General features: G+C 41.2%; 1 protein-coding gene across 1 annotated transcript; it reads left to right on the top strand.

The window, feature by feature from the left end:
- The first annotated feature begins 304 nt into the window (after positions 1-304).
- Positions 305-24,408, top strand: LOC129708752 (uncharacterized). The gene is made up of 12 exons (XM_055654714.1): positions 305-471; positions 4,717-4,828; positions 10,795-10,888; positions 11,968-12,022; positions 13,599-13,739; positions 14,375-14,535; positions 15,913-16,011; positions 17,043-17,188; positions 19,993-20,164; positions 21,628-21,740; positions 23,873-23,957; positions 24,167-24,408. The coding sequence occupies exons 1-12, from the start codon at positions 357-359 to the stop codon at positions 24,221-24,223; spliced, it is 1,350 nt and encodes a 449-aa protein (XP_055510689.1). The 5' UTR covers positions 305-356; the 3' UTR covers positions 24,224-24,408.
- The last annotated feature ends 1,028 nt before the right edge of the window (positions 24,409-25,436 follow it).

Genomic DNA, 25,436 nt, shown 5'->3' with positions numbered 1-25,436 from the left:
TGGAATTAATTGCCATAGACGGGTAAGTTATTGTTAAGATGGGCAAGTTATTGTTAAGATGGAGATTGACAGATTCCCGATTAGTAAGGGTGTCAAGCGTTATAGGGAGAAGGCAGGGGTATTGGGGTTGAGAGGGAAAGGTGGATGAGCCACTATTGAATGACGGAATAGACTTGATGGGCCGAATGACCTAATTCAGTTCCTATGACATGAACATATGAACATGCTCACCCTTGCTCAAGGGAAAACAGTTCCAACCTTTGCAGTCACTCACACGTGAACATGTAACTCCGCCTGCTACCTTACATGGACAAGTCAGCTAACCGAGGCAGGCTGCAGTACTCCAACCCTCGGCAATGTCAGGAAGTTTGAACCTGCGAATGTGTTCAAACACTTTGGAAAATATGTGTCTCTCCATTAATGAGAAGATCCTGAGGCAATGTCACTTGCTGTATATGGACTCTGAGTGCGGTATGTACGTTGGCAACATAATAAAATAAGTATATTTATAGCCCGTAGTGCAGTCCTTCCACAGTGCGCCTGTGTGAACATCAGTAATCAACAGCTCTATTTTTGCATTATCTGTCACGTTGCTCTCGGGTTTCAACATGTTAGATTTGGCACCAATTTCATTTTGTACATTTCCATTTTGTTGAACTGTCTGCCGTGTGCTCCCTTCATCTCTATCTCTCTCTCTCTTTTCGTCCCTCTCCTATGAACAAAATAACTTATCAATGTTAAGTTGATCCTAATGGAACATTCAATTATTTTGTTTTGTTCTCTTAGATATACAAGCGGCCACCTATCCCTCTCCCACCACTATACCTCACCCACGTCCTGCGATCTAAGCACAGCTAGACAACAAAGAAGGGCGTTGGGAATAATATTTACAGAGAACAGTGTTATTGTTTACACAATAGAGGAAATTGGAGGAAGATTCTCAATGAGGAAATTGGATAGTGATTCCCAAACAGATGGGATAAGAATAAGATTTGCATTATGTTTCTAATTGAGGAAATATGAGCGAATATCTGAGACAGGAATTCTGAGATTCTCAGACTGCAGATCTAGGAATGAATCTCTGTTCACATTTGGATCTCAATGCTTCAAAGTGCAGTAATGATGGGGAGATTTCCGGAGAAAGAGAGAACGGGGATGAGATGGTCAAATTTGGGGTATCGAGTTGCGCTAGAGCAAATTAATACGAGTGAGCTTTAATGACTGGGAATGCTGGAGATTCTCTAAATCGGGCAATGCGAATTACTTTAGGCAAATTATGGAATATAATTATCTCAGTTAGGGAACAGTGAGATATTTACAATTTAGGCGAAGTAATGCAAAATATTGAGGGGTAATGGCAACAAGCTTTGATGCAGGGAATGGAAGCACAGCTCATAATTTCAGAATGAGCACAAGCTCATCAGAAAGAGCAAATGGGAATTGGTGTCATGGTTGAATCATGAAAATCACATTCTAATTGAGAGGGAATAGTGGTGAAATTCTTGTTTTATCTTTAGCTTTACTTTCCTTTAGAGATACTGCACAGCATGGAAACAGACCCTTCAGCCCACCGAGTCCAAACCTACCAGCAATCACTTTGTACACAATAGGGACAATTTACAATTTTTAGAAGCCCACAAAGCTGTACATCTTTGGAATGTGACAGAAAACCGGAGCACCCGGAGAAAATCCATGGGGTCACATGGGCGGACTCGGAATAATATTTACAGAATGAGGAAAGCAAATGTTAGATTTAAGGTGAGAGGGACGTAGTTTAAAAGAGATGTGCGGGGCAAGGTGTTTAAACAGAGTGCTGAATGTCTGGAACGTGCTGCCGGGAATAGTGTTTGAAGCACCTATCTTAGTGACATGTAAAATACATTTCGATAGGCATATGGATATGCAGGGGATGGATCAATATGGGTTATATGCAGGTAAATAATTGATGGCCTTGGCACCATGTTCGACACAGACATTGTGGGCCTAAGGGCCTGTTCTTGCACTGTACTGTTCTATGTTCTCAATTCACAGGATGGTGGACTGAGCGTGCAATTTAGTTTTTGGTCCACATTTTAGAAGAGTGAACACTGGTGCCCTGCAAGGATGCATTTTCAATGCATAACTCTACTCCCTATATACTCATGACTGTCCAGCCAAAATCGTCTCTACCCCCTTCTACGTTTGCAGATGACACCATTGTGATGGGCTGAATCACAAACGAGGACGAGAAGGAGTTCAGGATGGAGTCACACAGCACAGAAACAGTGCCTTCGGCCTACTTTGTCCAGGCTGGCCAAGGTGCACCATCTACACTAATCTCACCTGCCTGCATTTCTGGGATGTCAGGACTTTCATATGAAGAAAGACTGGATAGACTTGGCTTGTACTCGCTAGAATTTAGAAGATTGAGGGGGGATCTCATAGAAACTTACAAAATTCTTAAGGGGTTGGACAGGATAGATGCAGGAAGATTGTTCCCGATGTTGGGGAAGTCCAGGACAAGGAGTCACAGTTTAAGGAAAAAGGGGAAATCCTTTAGGACCGAGATATGAAAAACATTTTTCACACAGAGAGTCGTGAATCTCTGGAACTCCTTGCCACAGAAGGTAGTTGAGGCGAGTTCATTGGCTATATTTAAGAGGGAGTTAGATGTGGCCCTTGTGGCTAAAGGGATCATGGGGTATGGAGAGAAGGCAGGTACGGGATACTGAGTTGGATGATCAGCCATGATCATGTTGAATGGCGGTGCAGGCTCGAAGGGCCGAATGGCCTACTACTGCACATATTTTCTATGTTTCTAATAGATAGAATAGAATAGAATAGAATAGGTTCTCTAAGTAATGAATTAGGAGTGATATTCTCAGTGCAGGAAGGTAAGTGGAAATAACAAAATTAGGAAATTGCTCAGTAAGGGAAAATAAATGTGGGGCACTCAATTTAATGGAGTGGGCGCAAGACTATCCGAGGAAGCGAGTGGGAATGCAGTATGATATTGATATTCTCTATCAGAAAAAGTGAAGTTTACAGAGTTTTGTGATGCGAATGAGATTCACAGCGTGAAAAAATGGGAGTGAACTTTTTAACGCTGAAGACTAAGGAGATACGAATGTCATTCTCTGCGTGAAATAATGATAACAGGAAAGCTCTATTGCCCTCAGAAGGAATAAGGGGAGCATGATTCAAGTTCAAGTTCGAGTTCGAATTTATTGTCACATGTACCAATAATGGTACAGTGATATTTGAGTTACTTTACAGCCATACAAATTAAAAAGCAACAATACACGCAGCCACATAAAATAAAATTTAACATAAACATCCACCACAGCGGAATCTACATTCCTCACTGTGATGCAAGGTAATAAAGTTCAAGGGCGAGGAAATGGGAGTGATGCTTTTTCCGTCAGAGAACGATTTAAGTGAGGGATTAAAATTTATCTTTTTAGACAAATACAACAATATATAGAGTGATCAACTCATAGGAAATCAACAAAAGGAATTTATATGCTCACAGAGCAGTTGGTTCATAGAATAGAGAATGAGGATGATGGGAATGAGATTCTCAGCAATGAATTTGAGTGACATTCTCAGACTGAATCCATGCAGCACTCTGAGTAAGAAAATGGAAGTGATATTCCCAGAGCAAAAAGTGAGAATAAGATATTCAGCGTGGATTCACAAAATTTACAGAGTAAGGTCATAGAAGTGGTGTCAAGATGTGAAGAAAAGGGAGTTTCATTCTCGGAATAATTTAATGGATTACCCTAAGGAATTGGAGTGAAGGAAGGTATAAACGTTTTATTTCTGAACTGAGTGATAGGCGGAAGACCTTCGCAAATTAAATGAGTAAATAACAATATACTCAGAATAAATAGGATAGCTATTCAAGGAGCAAAGTGTGGGATGCGATTTGAAACATGAGGAAGTGAGAGTTAGATGACAGCGCATCAGTCTTTGCACTTTATCTTTATCTGTGCATTGTACGGTTTGATTGTATTCACGTTTAGTATTTTCTTTGACTGCATAACATACATACAAAGGCTTTTCACTGTACCTCAGAACATATCACAATAATAAACTAAACTAAACTAAAGAAGGGTCTGGGCCGTAACTAAAGAAGGGTCTGGGCCGTAAACATCACATGTCCATGTTCTCCAGAGATGCTGCTTGACCTGCTGAGGTACTCCAGCACATTATGTCCCTTTATCGGAGTTACAAGTGAATTCTACGACCGAGTCAGTATAAATGAACCTTACAGCGTGAGGAAGGCAGCTTTTAAAAAAAATGATACTTAGAGTTGGAGAATGTAAATGGAACCGGTAACATGGAAGTGAGACAGAAAATTGGGTATTGACATGTGATGAATGTCATGGATTCACAAGTGTGAAGTAGATCAGTAAATATTGACAAATGTCGAGCAGGTCAGGTGGCATCTGTGGAGAGAGAAATAAAGTTAACGTTCTAATCAATGAGAGTATTATTGACATTTTCACTTCTTCCCCCCACAGTTGCCAGTAGTGGAACTGTCCAGTGGTGTCAGCATTTTGTTAATATATCGCATTTCAAGTATATGTATATTGGTTTCTTTTCTTCAAAAAGATACAGATATTGATGGTGATACAGGTGGAGGAATTAACAATATAACTGCACTAATCAGCCAATCAACTCTTGTTAAAGATGATATTAAATGAAATGATCACATCATTCTGCCATTGACAGGACTTGTGCACATCGCCAGCCAGTTGGGACTCAGTCTCCTGGCTCCAAGGAAGAAGATCACCATCATGCTGATGGGAAATCATTCAGCTGGCAAGAGTTCCTTCATCAACTGGTAAGACTCTTTCATTTAGAAAAGGACACGTCTATTTCCTTTCTTGACAGGGAGAAATCTCTCGAGCAAATAATGTGACGTTTACAAAAGTTATGTCTAAATAAGTTTAGTTTCATTTATTATTGTCACATGTCATAGAGTAATTGAGTGTGGAAACAGGCCCCTGCCCATCTTGCCCAAACAGTCCCAGCTACACGAGTCCCATCTGCCAGAATTTGGTCCATATCCCTCCAAACCTGTCCTATCCATGTGCCTGTCTAATTGCTTCTTAAATGATTTGGGATAGTCACTGCCTCAACTACCTCCTCTGGCAGCTTATTCCAAACAACCACCTGTGAAAAAGTTGCCTCTCAGATTCCTATTAAATCTTTTCCTCTACACCTTAAGCCTATGTCCTCTGGTCCTCGATTCACCTACTCTGAGCTAGAAACTCTGTGCATTTACATGATCTATTCCTCTCATGGTCTTATACACCTCTATAAGATCACCGGGTGGCGCTGTGAGAGGCAACCTCGCCAACAGCCAGTCTTGTCCCTTTCTTCTTTGTTGTTTTTAGCAAAGATCCTATAGCAAAGCTTTGCTATAGGATCTTTGGTTTTTAGTCAGTTTTATTTTTATGTTTTAGTTAATCTTAAATTTTTGTATTATGTGGGATGATGGGGGAAACATTTTTAATCTCTTCTCCCGACGGAGATGCAACTTTTTCCGAATCGTATCTCTGCGGTCTAACATTGTGGAGCTGGCGGTCCCTTTGTTAGGGACCGACTTCGGGGAGTCCAGCTGCAGGAGCTTTGGCCGCCCCGATCGCGTTGCGGGGGCTTCAATCGCCGACTCCGGGAGCTTCGATCACCCCGACTGCGGATGTTTCCATCGCCCCGCTGGAGAAAAGGAGGAAGAAGGAAAAAGTTACTCGCCTTCCATCACAGTGAGGAGTGCCAGGTCACCGAAAACAAGATTGATGCTGCCTGCACTGGTGGGGATTGCCGTGAGTGCGGTGGTCTCAATGTTTGCAGGGATGTCGCGCCCCTGGATCCTAGAGTCTGGTGCGAGTGCAGACGGCTTTCTCACTGTTCGGGCAGACAGGGACTGCAGAGAGAGTGACAGCGGTCGGTACAACTCTAGTCACATCACGCTGAAGGAGCGTGTGTGTGTGGCCCGGACATTGAACTGATGGCTGTGGGTCTCGACTTATACTGTGCCGCCCAGGGGATTCTCACATGCCGCTGTGGTGGCTGTTCATGTTTAATCTTTATGTAATTTTGTATTTTGTTGCTTCTTTTTTGTATGACTCAAATTTAACTGTACCTCAAGATACACATGACAATAAAGGACTATTGAACTACTGAAGATCACCCCTCGCCCTCCTGCGCACCAAGGAATAGTCCCAGCCTACTCAACCTCTGCCTATAGCTCAGACCATCTAATCCTTGCAACATCCTCGTAAATCTTCGCTGGAAAATTACTGCAGGGTGTTTGGGCGGTGGGGGGGGGGGGGGGGGGGTTGTGGGTTGGGGGGTTTTGGTGGTGTGAGAAGGAAGGGGGGTTGTGGGGGGGAGGGGTGTGGGGGGGGGGGGGGTTGTGGGAGGGGAGAGGTTTGGTGGTTGGTGGGTAGTTTGTGGGGGGAGGGGAGCAAAGATCCTAGAGGAGCAAGATAGACCACTCCTCGAAAAACGCGTAGTATGACGTGTGTGATCGTCGACGCCATTTTTCGAGGCATTTATTGGGCTTCCCCCACACTGTCATGGCGTCCTTATCTAAATTTCATCTTACTGCTCTGCTATCAATTATTCTAATCGTAAATCTAAACGACCCGACCTGTCATTCTTTAGGTTCCCCAATAAAAAAGAAAGGTGAGAAAATATATTTATTATTTTCAGTCGATATTCTGTCGTGAAAATGTTATTTTCTGTTCTCCCATCAACGGCCATTAGGAAACTGGGTTTGTCGGTACATTAGAAAGTTATTAGACTTATTTTTAATAGATCTTTACTTACCACAATAATAAAGACAATTTTAACACTTCTGTACGTTTTGGGTTTTGATCTTGTAAGGGATTGGTCTCCACAATATGGCCCGTGGACACATCAGGTCCAGTGACCAGGAGATTTTTCGAGCTCAGATTCAAGTCCGAGAATGGGCGGCTGTTACCCATTATATTCCTCGAATTGTCAAGACATCACAAGCAAAGATCACAAGCCCGCCGTGAAGAAGGGTGCAATCAAATATTATATAACTCTGCTCTATCATCTTTGGGTGCAATGGTGGCCGGCGGGTTCGGTGGCGGCGGCCGCAATCCAAGATACTAGTGGAGCTCTGCTCTATAATCTTTGGTCGGAATGGGACGGCTGCGCGTTATAATGTGCTATCGTTCCACTCTCCCTCTCCCCCTTCTCCCTGTCCCCCTTCTCCCTGTCCCCCTTCTCCCTCTCCCCCTTCTCCCTCTCCCCTTCTCCCTCTCCCCCTGTCTCCCTCTCTCCCTCTCCCCTTCTCCCTCTCCCCTTTCCCCCCTTCTCCCTCCCCCTCCCTCTCCCCCCTTCTCCCTCTCTTCTCTCGATCTCTCTCTCCCCTCCTCTCGATCTCTCGCTCCCCTCTCTTCTCTCGACTCTCTCTCTCTCTCTCTCTCTCTCTCTCTCCCCCTCTCTTCTCGATCTCCCTCCCTTCCCTCTCTCCCTCCCTTCCATCTCTCCCTCCCTTACCTATTCGTGAGAGTTGGCAGCTCTGCTATGCCTTGGGTCCAAAAGAGGATAGAAAGAAAACACTTAATGGTCTTTGTAAGAAGATTTTAATAAGCTCTTCTACATTTAAGGTAAATTGACATATTAGAGGCAAAACGCATTTTCAATATACAGGTCTCTCCACACAACTGAAAACAATTGCATTTAAGTGATATATCATCCATTGTTCAGGCAAGTAGCACTAGGTTACAATAAACTTCCTACATATTCCAGGAATGCATCTCATAAAAATGGGAGAGGCTTAAATGCATTGTAAAATCATAAATCCATGTTGACTTGGACTAATCCTTTTACTGCTATCCAAATGCCCCATATTACATCTTTAATAATTGACTCCAGCATCTTTTACACCACCAAAGTCAGGCTAACTGGTCTGTAATTCCCCGTTTTCTCTCTCGCTCCTTTCTTGAAAAGTGGGATAGCATTAGCTATCCTCCAATCCACAGGTATTGATCGTAAATCTATTGATCGTTGGAAAATAATAGAAACATAGAAACATAGAAATTAGGTGCAGGAGTAGGCCATTCGGCCCTTCGAGCCTGCACCGCCATTCAATATGATCATGGCTGATCATCCAACTCAGTATCCCGTACCTGCCTTCTCTCCATACCCTCTGATCCCCTTAGCCACAAGGGCCACATCTAACTCCCTCTTAAATATAGCCAATGAACTGGCCTCGACTACCCTCTGCGGCAGAGAGTTCCAGAGATTCACCACTCTCTGTGTGAAAAAGGTTCTTCTCATCTCGGTTTTAAAGGATTTCCCCCTTATCCTTAAGCTGTGACCCCTTGTCCTGGACTTCCCCAACATCGGAAGCAATCTTCCTGCATCTAGCCTGTCCAACCCCTTAAGAATTTTGTAAGTTTCTATAAGATCCCCTCTCAATCTCCTAAATTCTAGAGAGTATAAACCAAGTCTATCCAGTCTTTCTTCATAAGACAGTCCTGACATCCCAGGAATCAGTCTGGTGAACCTTCTCTGCACTCCCTCTATGGCAATAATGTCCTTCCTCAGATTTGGAGACCAAAACTGTACGCAATACTCCAGGTGTGGTCTCACCAAGACCCTGTACAACTGCAGTAGAACCTCCCTGCTCCTATACTCAAATCCTTTCGCTATGAAAGCTAACATACCGTTCGCTTTCTTCACTGCCTGCTGCACCTGCATGCCTACTTTCAATGACTGGTGCACCATGACACCCAGGTCTCGCAGCATCTCCCCTTTTCCTAGTCGGCCGCCATTTAGATAATAGTCTGCTTTCCTGTTTTTGCCACCAAAATGGATAACCTCACATTTATCCACATTATACTGCATCTGCCAAACATTTGCCCACTCACCCAGCCTATCCAAGTCTCCTTGCAGTCTCCTAGCATCCTCCTCACAGCTAACACTGCCCCCCAGCTTAGTGTCATCCGCAAACTTGGAGATATTGCCTTCAATTCCCTCATCCAGATCATTAATATATATTGTAAATAGCTGGGGTCCCAGCACTGAGCCTTGCGGTACCCCACTAGTCACTGCCTGCCTAATGAAGAACTCAACCATATTATGGTCACTCTTGCCCAAGGGGGCACGTACAACAAGATTGCTAACGAACCCTTCCTCATTACTCAATACCCAGTCTAAAATAGCCTGCTCTCTCGTTGGTTCCTCTACATGTGAATCATATGTATAAATATATATGTATGTGTATATATGCATGTATGTGTATATATGCATGTATATGTATATGTGTGTATATATGTATGTATATATGTTTATATGTGTGTATGTATGCATATAAATGTATCCATATGTATGCGTGTATTTGTATGTGTGCATATGTATATATATATGTATGTATATATGTATGTGTATATATGTATGTGTATATATATGTATGTGTATAAATATATATATATGCATATATATATTATTACTATATAATTATATATATAGTTGCCTTTATGGTTTATGTATATCATCTTACAAGACAAATAAATGAATAGTGATTATTTAAATCAAAGTTGCTTCAGATCCATGAGAATAAACTTAATTATCTCTAACTTGCCTCTCACACACAGACACACATTCATATAAATATATAAAATATGTATACGTTAAATTTAATTTTGTGCAGTGTGTGTTAAAGCAATACAATGCAAGGGAAACTACGCAAAGGAGGGGGCTGTTCCCGCTACAAGATACTCGAGGATCTTTGCTTTGGATCAAAGATTATAGCGGAGCTCTATAATCTTTGCTTTGGATCACAGCGGGTGGCATACCGGAAGTCGCGTGTCGCATTGAAAAATGGCGGCCGTGACGTTCCGTCACGTACTACACGCCAGTCCATTGGATTTCAAAGGAGTGGTCTATCTTGCTCCTCTAGGATTTTTGTGTGTGGATGGGGGGGGTTGTGGGAGGGGGGGGGGGGGGCTTGTGGGGGCGGGGGCGGTTGTGGGAGGAGAGGGGGTGTGTGTGGGCACGGGGTGGGTTGTGGGGGTGAGTGTGGGGTGGGAGGGTAAGGGTGTGGGTGCATGGGGGGTTGTTGGGGGGAGGAGTGTGGGGGCATGGGGGCGGGATTGTGGGGGGTGTGTGTGGGCGGGGGGGTTGTGGGGGGAGAGGGGTAAGTGGGCAGGAGGGGGAGGGGCGAGAGAGCTCGGAGAAAAGATGGGGGAAGAGCCATGGGGGGAGAGGGGGGTATCATGGGAAGGGGGGTAGGAGCCAGTGAGGGGGACCAGAGGGGAAGGGCCTGGAGCTGGCGGTGCGATGGGGACTCACAACGGGCACTGGTCACTGGTCATTCTCCTCCACCGGGATCAAAGTCTCCGTTTGGCGACCGGCGACTTCTCCGTCATCTCCGATATCTCCACTTCCGGTCTCTCCGGAAATTGTGTCCGGTTGGAGATCTCCGCCGGCCATCCTCAGCTCCAATAAAGATGCGATGGCGCAGGAAGTGGCAGTTCATTCTGGGGAGCGACAGAAGCTGGCAAAATTAGGGCACATGGTATTGGGGGTAGATTGCTGACATGGATAGAAAATTTGTTGCCAGACAGGAAAAAAAAGAGTAGGGATTAACATTGAACTTTACTAATGTTATTTGTACAGGTACATGGATAGGAAATGTCCCGAGATATGGCCAATTGCAGGCAAATGATCGGCATGGCCAAGTTCTGCCTATGGTGACTGTTTCAATGCTATATAGCTCTATGACTCCATGAGTTTCACAAAACTCTTCTCATCATTTTGCAGGTACATTGAAGAACACATACAGAAAACAGGTGTTGCCACAGAAACACAAGGGTTCACTTTTATCACCAGCGGCAAGAAAAGGGAATCACTCACGGTAAATAATTCCACGGACTGCATTCGAGGTTCTATCTTGCACTACATCTAAATTGATGAAGAACTGCAAATTCCACTCGCATCCTGTTGAAACCGTAAAGTCTAAGATATGAGCAAAGGTTAATTCTGAGAATGGTGACCCAAACTATGGAAGTTTTTCGCCCGCCATTGACACTCGTGGATTTGGCAGTACGTCATAACATCATAGGTCATAAGGTTATGTGATAGGAACAGAATTAGGCCATTTGGGCCATCAAGTCTACTTTGCCATTCAATCATGGCTGATCTATCTCTCCCTCCTAACCCTATTCTCCTTACTTCTCCCCATAACTGTTGACACTCGAAATAATCAAGAATTTATCTATTTTTGCTTTAAAAATATCCATTGATTTGGCCTCCACTGCTTTCTATGACAAATAATTACACAGATTCACCGCCCTCTAACTAAAGAAATTTAATTATTATGCTGTATCCTCCAGTGATAGACTCTCCAATTAGTGGAAACATCCTCTTCACATTCACTCATTCCAAGCCTTTCACTATTCGGTAATCATTCGGTAAGTATCGATGATCAATGGATTGAAACTAGGCGCAGATTAATTTATTGCAGATATATTTCCTTCTTCACAATATCCTCTGAGGGAAGCACAGAGGCGCCACCAATAGATCTATTTCCTCACAACTACTTACGAAGCGGTCTGTGTGGGGCTTGCACGTTGACGTGGTTTGCGCGGTGTTTTGGTTAATTGGCCAGGATGAAATTGTTCTTTGTGTAATGATAAGAGCTGGAGAGAGTTGACAGGAATTGGGAGTACAGTGGACTGCGAGTGGTGGGCACAAAATTGGCAGGAGTAAAGGGGGGGCAAAGCACGTGATGTTGTGCAGTGTTACTCCAAAAATCACTGATTCGGTTGAGTAAATACTACATCGAACAGTGATTTACATTTGCATTTTATCATTGCACATTGGTGCTTTAATGAATATTGGAATATTGGTCCATTGCGAAGATTTAATTAATTCATGGCTCGGGGAGGCAGTTAATTTAAACGGTTCTAATCAATTTGTTTAATTCATTCACAGGGCAAGGCTACACTACACCTCTACCCGCATTTCCAAGCACTGGAACAGATTAGAGGTACATCCACACCATCTTTGTATTGCAGATGTCAGTGGAGGAGATCTCTCCCCTTGCATCACATCATTCTAATCAAATTACAGCCATTGTGGGCCCCACATTAGGTAACAATTGTTAAAAGAAAGCAAACTCAAATTGGACAAGTTGCAAAAGATAAACCGTTTGAGGGACAAAATCATTGCATGGAATTACTGCAACGATCCTTGCAATTATCCTTAAGGAGAATGATGTGACATTAGTACTTCATGGAACAAGGCAAAAATGGCTAAGAGGCATTGACTGTGCAATATCAAGAAAAATAGAGAATGCTGCTGGGGGGTGCTGGTGGAGTCAGGTAGGTGTTAGATGAACATATAGATGTGTCGGGATTGGAGGGATATGGATCATGTAGGCAGATTAAATTAGTTTACCTTGGCATCATTTTCGGCACAGACAATGTAGGCCGAAAAGCCTGTTCCTGTGTTGTAATTTTCTATGTAATAATAAGGGAATGAGGGATTTGAGATGCGCGTACCGATATGGGAACAGGTGCAGAATTGTTATCCACTTCATTTTCCACCCAATTCCAATATGGTCATTTCTGTCTAGGTCTCCTCTAGTGCCAGAGTGAGACCACTTGCAAACTAGAAAATCAGCATGTGGTATTCTGCTTAATTGGTCTAAGGCACACTCCCCCCCCCACCCCCGCCACCCTTTCTTTCAATAGCAGACCAACATGCCGGCATGCACACAATTCTCCCACCATCTTCTATTCTGCTATTTTTGCCTCCTCTGTATGCTCAGGCATACATAACATATCTAAGGGCACATTTGCATAAAGGAACAATGAGGCCTTCATAAAACAATTTTTGTTTCTGGGTAGGACACCCATCTGTGTAATGGGAGCACTTGAGAATTAAGTTCATTAGCATGTCGACAATAATTTAAGTAACAGCGGCATTATTGCCTGGAAGTTGGAAGTACCACATGTTGTGCACCTGAAAGCATGAGAATTCATATGCTAGTGTCTGAACCAAAGGAAAATTAATTACTGGAGGATCTCACCAGATCAGACTTCAGTTGTGGTGAGAGATCAGTAATCGACGTTTCGGTCGAGATTTATCTGACCGAAATATCTTAATTTGAAATGTCGACTCCCTATTTATGTCCACAGGTGGTGCTTGGCACGCTGACTTCTTCCAGAGGGTCCGTTGTTTTTTGTGATGTGCGTAGGGATATCCTTTCATAACAGAAGGCTCAGGAATTTTGCAAGGGAAACATATCAATATGGGATCAATAAGTATGATTTAAATTTAAAATTTATACCTGAAAAGGGTCTATCACAAAAAAGTTTCAGATGGGCATTCCGCAGATCAATAATGTGTTTTCGAAATGCCATTTTTTTTTGTATCTTCTACGTGACACAATGCAATTAATATGTTTACTGCTGAAAATAATTGGCATGAAGGGATATTGTTATATAGAGAATACTTTATATCAGTTTATGAAATGTACAGCACCCCTCCCTGACACTACATAAAACAATGGAATAACATATCCTGTTTATTCGGTTCATTGTTCGCTATCTATTCTCCAGGGTTGGAAGTTTACCTGTCCACTGAGATCAGTGTTTCCAAGCAGAAGATGTTTAACTTAGTGATCTTTATCGATACCCCAGGACTCGTGGATGGCGACATGACTTACGAGTTCGATGTTGACAAAGCACTTATCCAACTGGGTAAGAGAGTAAATCTTTCAGTGAGGTGGATGTTGATATTGCAAGGGCGATATCATACTATGTTGCTTACTTACTGGTCTAACATCCTGAGTCTTGGATAATTGATCTGGAGATGTGTTGCAATCCCGTCATCCGATGTGAGCCCAGAAATTTATTTTCAAGTAAGAAAGTTACTTATAAATAAAAATTACTAAAGCAAGTGGAAGTATACTAAAGGGGTTTGAGGCTTACATTGCACAAAATTTACTTGGTGTATGAAATGAGCTATAAAATGAAATGGTGGTGTGTCCGGCACAGGAACTGAATTAAAGAAACATCAGGCCAGGTACTGGAATGAACTGCGTATAGAAGGGTAGCGAACTAATGCAGTTAAGTGGGAGTAGTGTAGATACGCATGATGGTCAACTGGATGAGGTGGGCCAGAGTTGCTTGAATGATGTACAACTCTGTGACTCTAACATTGGGTTTAATCAAACCCTACGTTGTTTTACAGTACCAAAACCAGGTGAGTGATTTTTGTAGGTACTTGGAGGAGGGGAAATATTAATGGGATTAAGGAAGGGGGATGCTTAAATAATGCGTGCAAGTCAGCAACTGGTGCATTACCGGACTGTTGTCTCGCTTTCGACCCACAGGTGAACAGGTCGATTTAATCTTTGTCTTCTTTGATCCAATGGGCCAGGCCCTCTGCAAACGGACCCTGAACGTTGTGGAAAAGCTAAATGAGAACCAGGGCGATAAACTAAAGTTCTACCTCAGCAAAGCTGATGAAGCAGGCCCTGAGACTGACAGACAGGTACTGTCGGAAATCTTACAACACGCTCTGCGAAATTCCGTAATTTCGTGGCAGATGGAGTATAGTATAGCAAAGTGTGGAGTCATGCATTTTGGTAGTAGTAATAAAGGCGTACACTCTTTTCTAAATGGGGGAGGAATTCAGCAATTAGAGGTGCAAAGGAGAGCTGTTGCAGGATTCCCAAAAAAACTTAATTTGTAATTAGTATTAAGGAAGCCAAATGCAATGCTAGCATTTATTTTGAGAGGATGAGAATATAAAACCATGGATGTAATACTGAGACTTTATAAAACAATGGTCAAACCGCATTAGTATTTTGAGCAGTTTTTGAACATATATCTGAGGAAGGATCTGCTGGCCTTGTAGGGAGTCCAGAGTAGGGAATGATTCCAGGAATGGGTGGGTTAACATATGACGAGCATTTGACGGATTTGAGCCTGTGCCTGCTATTTGGCAGGGTGAAGGGTCCTCATTGAAACTTATCGAAAAGTGAAAGTTGTGTATTGAGTGGATGTGGGGAGGATGTTTCCACTAATGGAAAAGTCCTGGACCAGAGGCCATAGCCTCAGAATAAAAGGACGTACCTTTGGAAAGGAGATAAAGATAATTTCCATTTGACAGCGGAAGGTGAATCAAGTAGAATTCACTGCCACAGAAGTTTGTGGAGGCCAGGTCAATGGATATTTTAAAGGCGGAGATTGATAGATTCTTGATTTTTACATGTGTCGGGCCAGGTGAATTGGGTTGAGAAGAAAAGATAGATCAACCATGATTGAATGATGGACTAGGCTTAATGGGTCGAATTATCTAATTCCAACCCTATAACATGACACTATGAACTTATGAACAGGATCCAGATACGACCTCCTGGATGTATTTCTTCAGGAAAATCGCATATGGGTAATATAAATAAAAATAGATTTCTAGCCTTTAATCTAGCCATTAGATTTGCGACAACCCTGTACCATTTAATACGGAAACATTATTTGAACATGTTGATGTTGGATCCCAAGTTGAAATAAAGACAATTCTGCCCATTCAATGAATTAGATGAATTAAAATGATTTGAATCAGACAATAACGTTGACAACATTCATTCCTTTAATAATTCCTTAATTTATAAAGTAATTTTTGTGTTATTGTGTAAACTAAACGGCAAGCCCTGATCATGTAGTTAGTTTCTTATGGTTGGCAGAACAGGAAGGGCGATTTTATTTCAAATGCAATTGTTTCATTGTGCTTTATTTTGTGTGAGGAGGGATTTTGGAGGTTAACAATAGACTTGGGTCAATGGGACTTACTGCCTAATAAGTTGTTATACTTTGCGAAAACTGGCAAATTATATGGTGTATTATGTGTTTCCTTTGCTTCTTCCAGAGAGTAATGATGCAGATAGTACAAGAACTGTGCAAACGACCAGGGTTGAACAAATGCGGCTTTGATATGCCAACCATCTACATCCCAGACCTAGATAGGGTAATGGATTTTTAATGTTAACCCAATACATATGAATCCAGTAGAAACTATCCCCATGCTGTATACATATATAGTCCAAAGTGCAAGCACGACAAATGAATACTATCGATCTCCCGGGCAAATAACAGTAAGGAATGGGCTAGATTGGCTTTAAGACTGATGGTGCTTTTATTATTTGATTTGAAATCAATTTCTTAATTTAACGCAATGGCGGAATGTTAGTACGTTTTTTCATCATATAAAAGTCTATGGAATTTGTACATTGAACTGATTTCCTTACATTATGATTGGTTTGGGTGGATGCCTTATGTTGCTCTTATGACAGCAAAATGCACTGAAACCAGTGGGGGGCAGCAAGCTCATTGACTGGGAGATTTTACAATTTCGCCACATGCTCCTTGTTTATTTAAAAAATATCACAACCCCATTAACCAGCTTCACAATTCACAACTGCAGTATATCCCTTTTAGGCACTCTCCTATTTCTCCTATTTCTATATCTAACCTTTGTCCAACAATCTGCTTAACAGGGAACTATCTCGCTGAGCTCACCTGTTGCCTGTGTTTTGTCCTGCCTTTTTTTGCTTCCAGTTTTTTTGTTCCGCTCCTCCTACTGCAATCCGACTGAAGAACGGATGGATCAGAAACACCACCTATCCATTTTTTCCAGCGATGTTGCTGCAACCGCTAATCTACTCCAGCAATTTGTGTCTATCTGTGGCGAAAGAAAAAACTCATTCAAGGGCTCTTTGACGTTACATCAATTTCAAATGTCTATGGCAATTTATAAAGATATTAGTTCGTACATCATTTGCAAGTATTTCTAATTCCACTTCTTGTGCTGTCATTCTATTTTTGCACTCCCAAATGCAAGAAACAATCTCGGGTTCTCAGTTCAATAAGCTAGAGACGAGAGATATCGGAAAGGTTCACTTGAGTCATCCATATGTATACGGATATATTTACAGCACTTTGTGTTTCTGTACAATAATACATCAGTTCTCATGCCTTTTTATGTTTTTGGAATGACAGCCATCGCGTTGTGTGAATCAGATCCAAGAGGTGTGTGCAACCATAGAAAAAACAATAAACCGAACAGTTCAGAACACGTTGGACCAGCTCGAGAAGGACTGCGGACAAATTATCAACACAGCACAGCAGCAGCTCAAGGAGAGCAGGTAAAATGCCACTGCGCACGGTGTGCAGGACTGGTGCAGTGAAACGGATGAATAACATTGGAAATTAATCACATTGCCAGTATTATGCAAAGGAATAAATCTGAAGAAATGGACAAAGCAACCGAGCTGGATATTATGAATATTTAGCTGCAAAAATTGAACATCCTTATTTCAGCCAACATCTCATTTCGATTTGATCCATTGGAAGTTCAGCAGCTAGACAGAACAGGCAATGGTGACCATTAGCAGTTACTCGAATGCCACAGATCGCAACGTAGAATGGCCAAATGAGTGAGAAGAAACTTATTATCCAACAGTGATTGTGAAATTAAAGAACTTGTTCGTTACGCAGGAACTGGATCCGATCGAAGTACCCAGCACAGTTGATTAATGGTCAGAATGGTGTTTTGTATTGGGAATATACTTCAAATTCAGACTGGCCCAACATCTTTTTTTTTCCAACTACCAACCATTTGTTTCGCAACATCGGTTTACGACACTAATATTCAGATTGGACTCCATTATTCAAATGTCCTTCTGATGGCCTCCCATCCACCTTACATAGGTGTCTGCCGACTCCTCCCATCCCCCAGCCTTTGGGTTCCTCCTCCTTTTTCCTTTCTTGTCCCCCTCCCCACCCTCGATCAGTCTGAAGAAGGGTTTCGGCCCGAAACTTGCCTATTTCCTTCGCTCTATAGATGCTGCTGCACCCGCTGAGTTTCTCCAGCTTTTTTGTGTACCCTCGATTTTCCAGCATCTGCAGTTCCTTCTTAAACACCTTACATAGGGTTATTCACACTAAATTCTACATATTTACAATCATATCCTGACTTTTCAACATTAAAAAAATGGCAAATTATTTTTCTTTTTTAAAATCCTCCCTTCTGGATTTATTCGTATGTATAAACATCCTCCAGGTTTTCACAACAATAGTTTCTAAAACATCTTGCACTTTGCTCGTTTCTCCAGCCAGAACTTGTCTTGCCCTTGAATCTTGATGCCTCTTTCCCAAACTATCTGCATATCAGGCGATTTTATACCGTGAGCAAGATTTCTTTATCAAGTAACAAATTCAGTGCCCCGTTATTCTACATACTGGAGTCCGTTTTAGCGATGGCCATGTTACATTTCCTCCATTTAGCCTATGTATTTGTTGCTGATATTCAGAGGAGACAAAGAAAATGAGAGAGATGGAGAGACAGGGAAACACAGAAAAACAGTGAGGGAGGGAGAAAGAGATGCAGGCAAAGAGACAGGCAGACAGACTGGCAAAGAGAGAGCGACAGACGCAGAGAGAGACAGAGACCGGAAGGGAGACAGGCAGACAGGGGTATAAGTTTAAGCTCTGATGGCAATATTGTGATTCCAATGCAGCCGTTGAATTTAATGTTATACGCCACAATTCAACTGAATTTAGTTGGACAAATTTAAAGAAATGCAAATGCCTTTGGTAAAATTACCGCTGCCTTTTATAGAATGTCACGAATTTGAGAAAGAGGTGAATCTGTACGAAATCCAGAAGTACATAGTGCGGTCAACATATGTTTATTTTAGGATAATTTTGCCCTCAAGTCTGGGGTAGACAGCGTCGAAACATTGTGTATTGCTGCCTCGCAGCTTCGGGGATCCAGGTTCGCCTTTGGCTCTGAGTGCTAAATGTACGTAGATGCACACTTTCGCGTTACATCGCCGATACTCGCCGAAGGTTCTGTTTGTCCCCTACAGATATATACAAAATGCTCGATGTCGAATTGATTGCTGAAAATTATCCTTTGCTTTGGTAAGGAGAAATAAGTAAAAGGGAAATCAGGCTGCCGGGATTGCTCCATTGGAAGCTGGCTTATAATTAGTGAGCCAAGTGGCCTCATTCTATGTCAGAATAAGTATTCCTTGTAGTAAAATACAAAATTTAATAATAGATTAAAAACTATTTTAAAGATCACATGTTTTGAACTTTACTGAAAAAATCTTAATTTGATTAAATTTTCTAAATTCAATGTAATTCTATTTTTATTGAAATTTAAAGAGCAGCATGAAAAACCTGAGCACAATTTATACGGGAAAATGAATGTGGTACAAGAAAATGTCATCTTAAACTGTGCTAAATCGTTATTGCATTTAATGTTATGCCACTTCGGAATAGAATTGCACAAAACAACTAGATTAATTATCCAGGGCACATAATGGATAGCTATTAGGTTATTTAACATTTTTTATAGTGTCGGCTGAGGAACATCTGCCTTTAATGCGAGATGTATATAATAGGCAGCAATAGTTGAGTTAAATATTATGATGAATTATAATATTAAACAAAATGTTGAAGGGCATGTAAAGGGGGAATTAAATGGTTTAAATGAACAATCGAGCAGAGCTTGGGAAGATGGCACATATAAATATATGATCAAATTAATCATTGCATCCAATAAAGCGACCGGGAGTAAAGCCAGCCAAGATGAGCGCAGACCTATTTTAAGATTCAAGTGTCATAAATGTCCATAACTGAGCAATCTTTCCGATGGTGTGATGGTGTAAAAGAAAATCATTCGGTACCCAATTGCCAATCAAAAACATACTCAAATGGAACATTTGTTGTGTGCCGATCGTCAAATCTGCGTCAACTATTGTTCCCCAGAATTCTGAGTTTAAGTAAACCTTAAGTATCTTATTGTAAACGAGCTACCTCACAACTCAATAACTTAGATTTGGTCTCGATTCGTGCCCAACCTTTGACATAGATGGTGATGTGAATGGGTTTTTGGAAGCTAGCTGGCTGCTCAGGATAGTAATTCTGTGTTTCATTTCAGCGAACAGAATTCAAAGAACAGGGCAGCCTGGATCAAGCGTATATTCTTCAGTTCTTCGGCATTCCTGGTACCGCTGACACTGTTAACAAGTTTCATCATTTCTAATACACCAAGAGAAAATCTTTCTGATATTATGGGAGAGGAAGTCACAAAATCTTTGATGATCTTGGCGGTATGATTCCTTATTAATAGTATTAATAGAATTGTGTTCCAGAATGGTAGCATCTGGTTAATCAATTGCATAGGGTGAGTAGGAGTATGGTACATCAAACTTGTCTTATCCTATCTACCACCCATTTCCGCTCCACTGACTCAATTAGTATCTGTGGGAAATGCATCTGGAGCTATTCTGTGTTCAAACTGAATTGCACCAATGTTTAATAGAGCAATGTGAGTCTATATCTGTACCAGTTACTGCTCACAATATATTTTCTTATGCGATCAGTGCAACTCATATACTGTGTGTCATTCATGGGGAAAAAGCGAGTTGTTTTTTTTTGTTTCGACCAGGCACGTAAGTATGGCTCAACACTCCCTCGGGAACATTCTAGCAAAACACCCATCACATCACCAAGGTATTCATCAGACACAGTACGCCTCACAAGCACCTGAATTTTGTTGCTGCATCAAGCACTGTTTTCATATTTCTCGCTATTCTTGAATCGATCAAGGACGAATTGTTGGCATTAAAGTTGTATGAATTGAGATTGATCATGCTGCATCATCCTTCCACATCTACTCCGACCTGTGAGCTCCCAATGCAGGGCCTCGGAGGTTTACAACATCTTACTGATTGTTCTTTCTCCATTTTCAGAAGCCATGTCCCATCCCAGATAAACACGGGTGTTGTATTTTCTCAAGGAAGGTTTGAGCACAATCAGGAATCTTTTCCTCTGTCCACAAAAGAGGGGACAAGAGTTTCGATTTCGGACTGGATTAGTACCGAGCCAACGCAATAGACCTGACACTGTAAATAGCTGTTAATTGATGTGTATCTTGACCTAGAAAGGATAGGAATATTGGTTCTCTTATAATTTCAGTAAATTTAAAAGATTTTGCGGATACAGTTGGCATCTTGCAAGGACTTTAAGATGCCCAGTGAAGATAGTTCATGTTTCAGAAGCATATAAGAGGACTAAATATAATGCTATCTGGCAGACTATGAGTTTTGTTGCAGAAGGCAATGCCAGTAGTCACTGAGAGTAGGCTCCTTATAGGTGTTTCCTTAATACTGTTTCTAGTGCTTCAGACTGAATTAATAACATAGCTGTGTCTCTACCATACAGTATGTCCACCTGGTGCTGATCATTCTCTGGTCATTGAGTGAAAAGTACATGTTTTTTTTTTTACCATGCACCAATCCAGATTATATTTTAATACTAATGGGATTTGAAGTTTTCGTGTCTTTTATGCTTGCTCTGCTTAATGAGGCACTAGCGACTAAAATCATAATCCCAACCAAATCCCGAAACCACAATGACACCAAACACATTTCCAAACTGTTGAATCTAAGACCAATCTAATTATGAAAATAATCTTCGCATTTGAACAAAGAATGTAATGTGAGGGGTTTTCTGTGTTTAACCTTGACATTCCAAATGCGTCATTGTTCTTTTTTTTCTTTTTTCCTGCCAGTGGATAGTATGTACAACCTGGAACTGGCTGACCGGAGGCAGTTATTTGCTGGGCCTAATTATCCTGATCGGTTTTATGGTTGTTTCGAAGCTACTTTCCAAATGTTTTTGCAGGTGATTGTCGTAATGTTGTAATGAAGGGAAATAGTTTTGGTTAACAAGGGAAATGGACAATATAACCTGTCAGAGGCACTAAGTGGTGAGGATGATTAATTGAACTGGCAATTACACGAGTTGTGTAAAAACTAATAGTTGCAAGGAGGAGCAAGGCAAAAGCATAGGAACAAGTGAGCGAGTAAGCAGAGAGTCATGTAGCATAAATTTGTGGTGGGATGGATCAAGCAAGTGAGAGCCATGACTGGACTTGCACACAACGAGTGAAGAGCGTAAATTAAACCCCAATTAATAGCGACATTATCACACAAGGAATGGCCTTAAGATTCATGGCATAGCATTTGTATTAGCTAGGTGTACAGAAATATTTTTCCACTCCTATATTAATTAACATTCAGACTGAAGAAGAGTTCCGACCCAAAAAGTCACCTACTATTTTTCACCAATGATGCTGCCTGACCTGTTGAGTTGCTCCAGAATTTTGTGTCTATCTTTAATGCAAACCCACAGCGGCAGTTCCTTCCCACACACTGAACACTATACCTTGTGGGGCCTTTTAATTCCAATATCCATGTTGTCAATTGCAATAAAATAAACACTGAAATCTGGGTTCAAACTATAATCCAAGATTAACGTAGTTATTCTTATATTATCAACCAGGTCTTTCCATAGAATATTGTACTATTATAATTTTTGAATTTGCTTTTTTATATCCCCTCCCACATTCCCATTCTTTGATTATATGTGTTTGTCCCTTCTCTCTAAATTCACTGAACTTGAAATACTTTCCATTTTAATTGGATTGAGTGGAAAATTCAGCTAACATGTTCTCTCCATTAGTTCAGCTAACTGAATCTGAAGTCTGAAGAAAGGTCTCGACCCGATGAAACTGAGTCTGAAGAAGGGTCTCGACCGGAAACGTCACCAATTCCTTTTTTCCAGAGATGCTGCATGTCCCGCTGAGTTACTCCAGCTTTTTGTGTCTAACTGAATCAGTAACTTGATTACGCTCAATCACATATAAATTCAATGCCCTGCCCAACATCCTCAGCAATTTTCAAAAGCTCCTGAAATCTTTCAAGCAAATAAGTTTTATATTCCCGCCATCCACAGGCTGCCTCAAAATACACATTTTTATTACCATATATCCGCTGAAAAAGAAAATAAACGACACCATTGACCGCACAATCTACTCAAATATTGACATAAGATCCGAAAGTTATGGATGGATATACACACGTCATCGAAAAGCAAAATAATGCAAATGCTGGAAATCTGAAATAATTCGAAAGGTAATTCTGGAAAGAATATGTAGGCTAGGAGAAGGAAGCAGAGATAACTTTACATTTCACTGAACCTTCTTAAGTCATGTTGTGACCTGCTGAGAATGTTTAGCAATTTCTGTTTGTTTTTAGCATTGCCCCTTTATTTTAATTCCGTTTTGGATAGCTCAGATTCTGGTAATTTTACCATATATGATAATCTATTTAAAATAATTAAATATTAAGACAGTAGGCATGCAGCAATTTACTTTTATGTCAGCATACCTAGACTTGATAAAAGTTTAATGAACATATTAAATTAGTGGAATACAGACTACCTACTTTAGGTATAGTAGACGCGTATTTCTGTAAGGACTGAACATATCAGCTGCATGAATATAAATGGGAACGTTCAGGAAATGTTCCATAATCCATGTACATAACGTAGGTGGCCATAAGCTGAGCAGTTTCTGGATAGTGGTATGGACAAAAGGATGTGGGATATAAATACACATGTTTCCTCGTTGGAATTAGGCAAGTCAAAAATTCATAAATTCATAAGACATAGGTGCAGAAGTAAGCCATTCGGCCCATCTAGTCTACTCCGCAATTCAATCATGGCTGATCTATCTTTCCCTCTCAATGCCATTCTACTGCCTTTTTCCCATAACCCTTTACACACTTACTAATCAATATCTGTCAGTCTGTTTTAAAAATACCCAAACAACTTGGCCTCCACAGCCGTCAAATACATAGAGTTAAATAACATCTCAGATGTTTTCTTTGCAAATAACCTGCAGGTGTAGATCACCAGGTTTAAACTAAAATTCTATTTTGGTTCTAGCTAAAGTTTACTTTTTTAATCTCCAGCACCAAACCTAAACTAAGCAGGAAGGAGCGAAAGAGACTCCAGGTGAACCTTGACTATGTTCAGAGCACCTTGTTTCAGAAAAAGGTATTTCACACCCTATCCTGGCAACATCTTTTTGTCTGCTTTTAAAATTCTCTCTTCATTCTAATATTAGTTTATTTTCCTTCATTATTTCATGTATTTGCGTTCTCTGAATATATATTTTCCATGGTGTGTGAATAATGTCATGCTGTTAATATCTTTCCTTCTCGAGTGACTTTTGTTAAAATAATTCCCTTCATTTATTTCTGTAGGCACAACTGCAAGAGATGTATCTCTCCCAGTGTGTTTCTGAGCATGATCTGAGCTGAAGAGGACGAAGAGCACATTTTTGGGAAGTTCTGAATGTGAAAATACCGATGAGATTTTGTCCTAAATTTCTCAAGAAGACGTATCTCTTGACTCTTCTCTTGGTTCTTCTCAAATTACAACACCTTCTTGGAATTAAACTAACACAATTTGTGCTTCGTTCTCTCGTGTCCATCTAATCACTGTTTTTACAATCATTACCCCACGTTTTCACCAAACTTCTTTGCATCAGTTTATTTTGAACTAATCATATATTTTCTAAGTTTAACTTATTTCAGTTGCACTAAACGCTTATTTAAGGCACATTCCATAAGGATGCAGATACAAAGATACCTAGCGTCATATAGCGCTCATATGCACAAGGTGCAGGGGGAAAAAGGAGTAACAAATACGGCTGAGCAGCAATGCTGGCACAGGAGCCTTAATTATTTGGTAAAAAATAAAGTGCTTCATCCAAGGCATAGTCAGATATTTGCCAAGTAAGCCTAATATCTGAAGTTCTACTTTTTCATCAGCCTGGATGAAGTCATGGTGGCGCTTCTCAACCCCCCACAGGATGTCCCGCTACTCAGCAGGGCAACAAAGTCATCATAATTTTCTATGAGCTTGCCACTAAAATGGAAAAGTATATGTAATCTGTTGGCACGGTACCATGGGAGGACACCTCGGGGGATGTTCCTTTCTTCCAAAAATGCAACAAATCCTTTTGGGTCCCCTTTTCCATTCTGGTACTGAAGTTTGTTCATCTGCAGTATGACATTTCCTGCTAGACAGTCCTTCCCAAATAAGAATTTGCCTCTGGATTGTTTGTGCTTTTTGAGGGCTGATCAAACTGATATTGCGATGGAGTCAAGAGGATGCCAGTGGCAGTAGAGCTCATTCAAAGATTTACCCAACTCACTGTTCACAATCCTAATAGCAGCATGATTAGCTGCACACCTGTCACTCAGTGTATTTGTAATGTTGTCTATCATCTTTTGCCTGGCGTCTTGGAAATCCGCTTGCTCATTGAAATAAGTGTATGTTTCACAGAACTTGTCAACAGTATTGCAAATATGTTGTGCATAGTCCTCAGCAATCCCATCAGCCAGTTCATCGACTGCTGCGGAAAGACATTTATTTGTGGTGGTGAAATATGGGTATCTTCTTGGGTGGTTACATTAAAACCAACAATCAAATCCTTTTGTTGCTAGGATCATCTCTGCTGTCTGTAAC

Source organism: Leucoraja erinacea, chromosome 24 (assembly GCF_028641065.1).
Source record: "Leucoraja erinacea ecotype New England chromosome 24, Leri_hhj_1, whole genome shotgun sequence".
In the NCBI taxonomy this organism is placed as follows: Eukaryota; Metazoa; Chordata; class Chondrichthyes; order Rajiformes; family Rajidae; genus Leucoraja; species Leucoraja erinaceus.
The sequence above is the reverse complement of the archived record's forward strand: the minus strand, read 5'-3'. Positions and strand labels throughout refer to the sequence as shown.